Source organism: Diplotaxodon limnothrissa, linkage group LG11, assembly GCF_057381915.1.
Source record: "Diplotaxodon limnothrissa isolate DT_005_m linkage group LG11, D_limnothrissa_male_GT1.1, whole genome shotgun sequence".
NCBI lineage: Eukaryota > Metazoa > Chordata > Actinopteri > Cichliformes > Cichlidae > Diplotaxodon > Diplotaxodon limnothrissa.
The window spans coordinates 10,072,844-10,075,387 of NC_140606.1; the positions used below are offsets into that span (position 1 = coordinate 10,072,844).

A 2,544-nucleotide genomic window follows, 5' to 3' on the forward strand; every position below is an offset into this window, starting at 1 on the left:
CTTTTTGATAGTGCTGCCGAATGTCATTGACATGATCATCTGAATAAAAACAAACACTAATGCAGTATGTGAAGTCTTTATTATAAATATAATAGCAGTTACCGTTACAACAGTTAAAACTCATTCATTCATAGTCCTCTTACTCAGTTTTATGTACATAACAAAGTCACAGTTATTTTATATTAAGCAATATCAAATATAGAGACACAGGAAATCAAAATTACCTCTGGTAATAAATACTACTAAATAGTCTACTTTTAATGACCATAGGCCATACATTTTAACCCAAGCCCATATCATGACGTGACAGACATAAGATAACATTTGGTAAATGGCCTGTATTTGTATAGCGCTTTACTAGTCCCTAAGGACCCCAAAGCACTTTACACAACCTGTCATCCACCCATTCACACACTGGTGATGGCAAGCTACATTGTAGCCACAGACACCCTGGGGCGCACTGACAGAAGCGAGGCTGCCGGACACTGGCGCAACCGGGCCCTCTGACCACCACCAGTAGGCAACGAGTGAAGTGTCTTGCTCAAGGACACAACGACCGAGACTGTCCAAGCTGGGGCTTGAACCAGCAACCTTCCGATTACAAGGCGAACTCCCAACTCTTGAGCCATGATTGCCCCCGATTAGAACATTTACATAACAAACAAAAAGCTTTCCCTCATGTCAACTAAAAGAGACCAGAGCGAAAAATCAACAGTCATGATGGTCAAAATGCCCACAAAACAGCTCTTTTTTGTGTTTTATAATAATAAACTGCTTATCTGGCAGAGTTTTTGATTAGCAGAGACATTGTTACCTCTCACCTCCAGACTGAAAATGTTTGCCCTGATACTAAGCTGAAGTTATAATCGTGGCTACAGTGTTTCTTGAGTCTGCATGTGTGTGTACATGTGGCACACTTGTGAATCTTCCGTTTTAGCTGGACGGCTGGCTCATATCAACATGCATGCTGTTGTTGTCTCCAATGATGGTGTAGCTGACGTGGGAGCTGTGGATGCTGACACTCGGATGCTCTTCTGATGGAGGAAGTGGTGGCAAAGCAGCATCCTGTGCTGACTCCTGTTTCCCACCGTAGCAGCTAAACCTCATCTGACCTGTAACACAACTCAAATTAAAAGCTTGCACTTCACATGAGTGCAGTCGGCATAGCGTATTTTAAAGAGATGTTCAGCTGGCCAGGCTTTGCTGTTACACACCTTTCATGTGGCGCTCAGTTTCCTGCATGAGAGGCTGACACTCGGCCACTGTATGGGTGCCGTTTCCAATGACGCAGTCAATCAACGTGGAGTTGCTGATGTTGACGATCAGTATTGTTGACGGCGGACTCTGAAGGGCCATTGCTGTGTGACGGGGAAAGCAGGAGAAAAGGGAAGAGAAAATGAGAAGTTGTTGATCCATAGTGATGTCACAGTTTTAAGTTCCTGAATGTGCGGCGAACGTCAAAAAAAAAACTTCCATCACGCATACAATTAATATGTGTAATGAACCGCAATGCAGTACGCCTCCAGGCTCGTGAAAAATAAGTAATGGAAAACATAAAGATGGGGAAAAGGGGAAGCAAAAGATTTTACCAAAAAAGATTTAAGGAAGCCAACGTTTTATTGAACATATAAAGTTAAAATGTTACCTTGAATGTTTTTATTCTCCTTGGGCTGATGAGTTTTAGCTGTAAAGGCAATAAGAGAGGGAAGGTTACTTTTTTACTAATGACACATTATCTTTCCAGCTTACACAGACAAACTGAAAGTTCATCGTGATTATAACGACAAAACACAAATAAACAGATGTATTCATGCAATTATAGTTATGTAAAGAATAAATGTAAAATCTACCTCCAATAAAGTCATTTTTGTTCGGTTTTGTTTTTGTTTTTTACCTGAGCAACATGTGACTTTTTCACACATCACAGGGTCAAAAGGCAGGCAGAGCAGCTGACAGGCCCTTATGCAGCTCTTCTGCACCGCTCTTTGCACCAATTGGATCACGGTGGCCACGGTGGAGGTTTTAGATGGCATCACCTGGAGGGAGGGGGCACAAAAAAATACATTAAAAAAATATGAGTATGGATGACATGACGTCTTTTAAAATGAAAACGTGTTTTTCTGCAGAGGCAACTGAGTCGGCGGTTTTTTCGTCTGCAAACCACATCCCACCCGGACAGGCCACCTGTGTATTATATCTAGGTCACGTGACGTCTTCCCTACAACAAGTCGATGAGAATTTTCTTTCTTCACGAACAAAACACGGAAACCGTGCTACATCCCAAAGAAGTTTTAAACTTAAGCAAAACTACTTTAAAAGTATTTCCCCCACATTACAAATAGTGAAATGAAATACATGGTATTCTACAATAGGACATGATAACTTAGAAGAGAGGCATACTCAGATTTCAGACATGACATCCCGCCCGTTATTGAAGCAGAAAGCTCTAAATAATCTCACCTGATTTAACAAGCTTCCTTCTTTCGTCTTTGCAAAGCTGTTGTTAATAAAAGGAGACAGTGGCAGAGGGTCAGTGCTATCCAT

At 41.5% G+C, this 2,544-nt stretch overlaps 1 protein-coding gene across 1 annotated transcript; it reads right to left on the reverse strand.

Moving 5' to 3' along the window:
* Positions 1–933: 933 nt before the first annotated feature.
* LOC146622352 (uncharacterized) lies at positions 934–2,544 on the reverse strand. Its single transcript, XM_085365074.1, has 5 exons — positions 2,461–2,544; positions 1,895–2,036; positions 1,646–1,684; positions 1,215–1,358; positions 934–1,112 (listed from the first exon to the last, which is right to left on the reverse strand). The coding sequence occupies exons 1-5, from the start codon at positions 2,542–2,544 to the stop codon at positions 934–936; spliced, it is 588 nt and encodes a 195-aa protein (XP_085221200.1).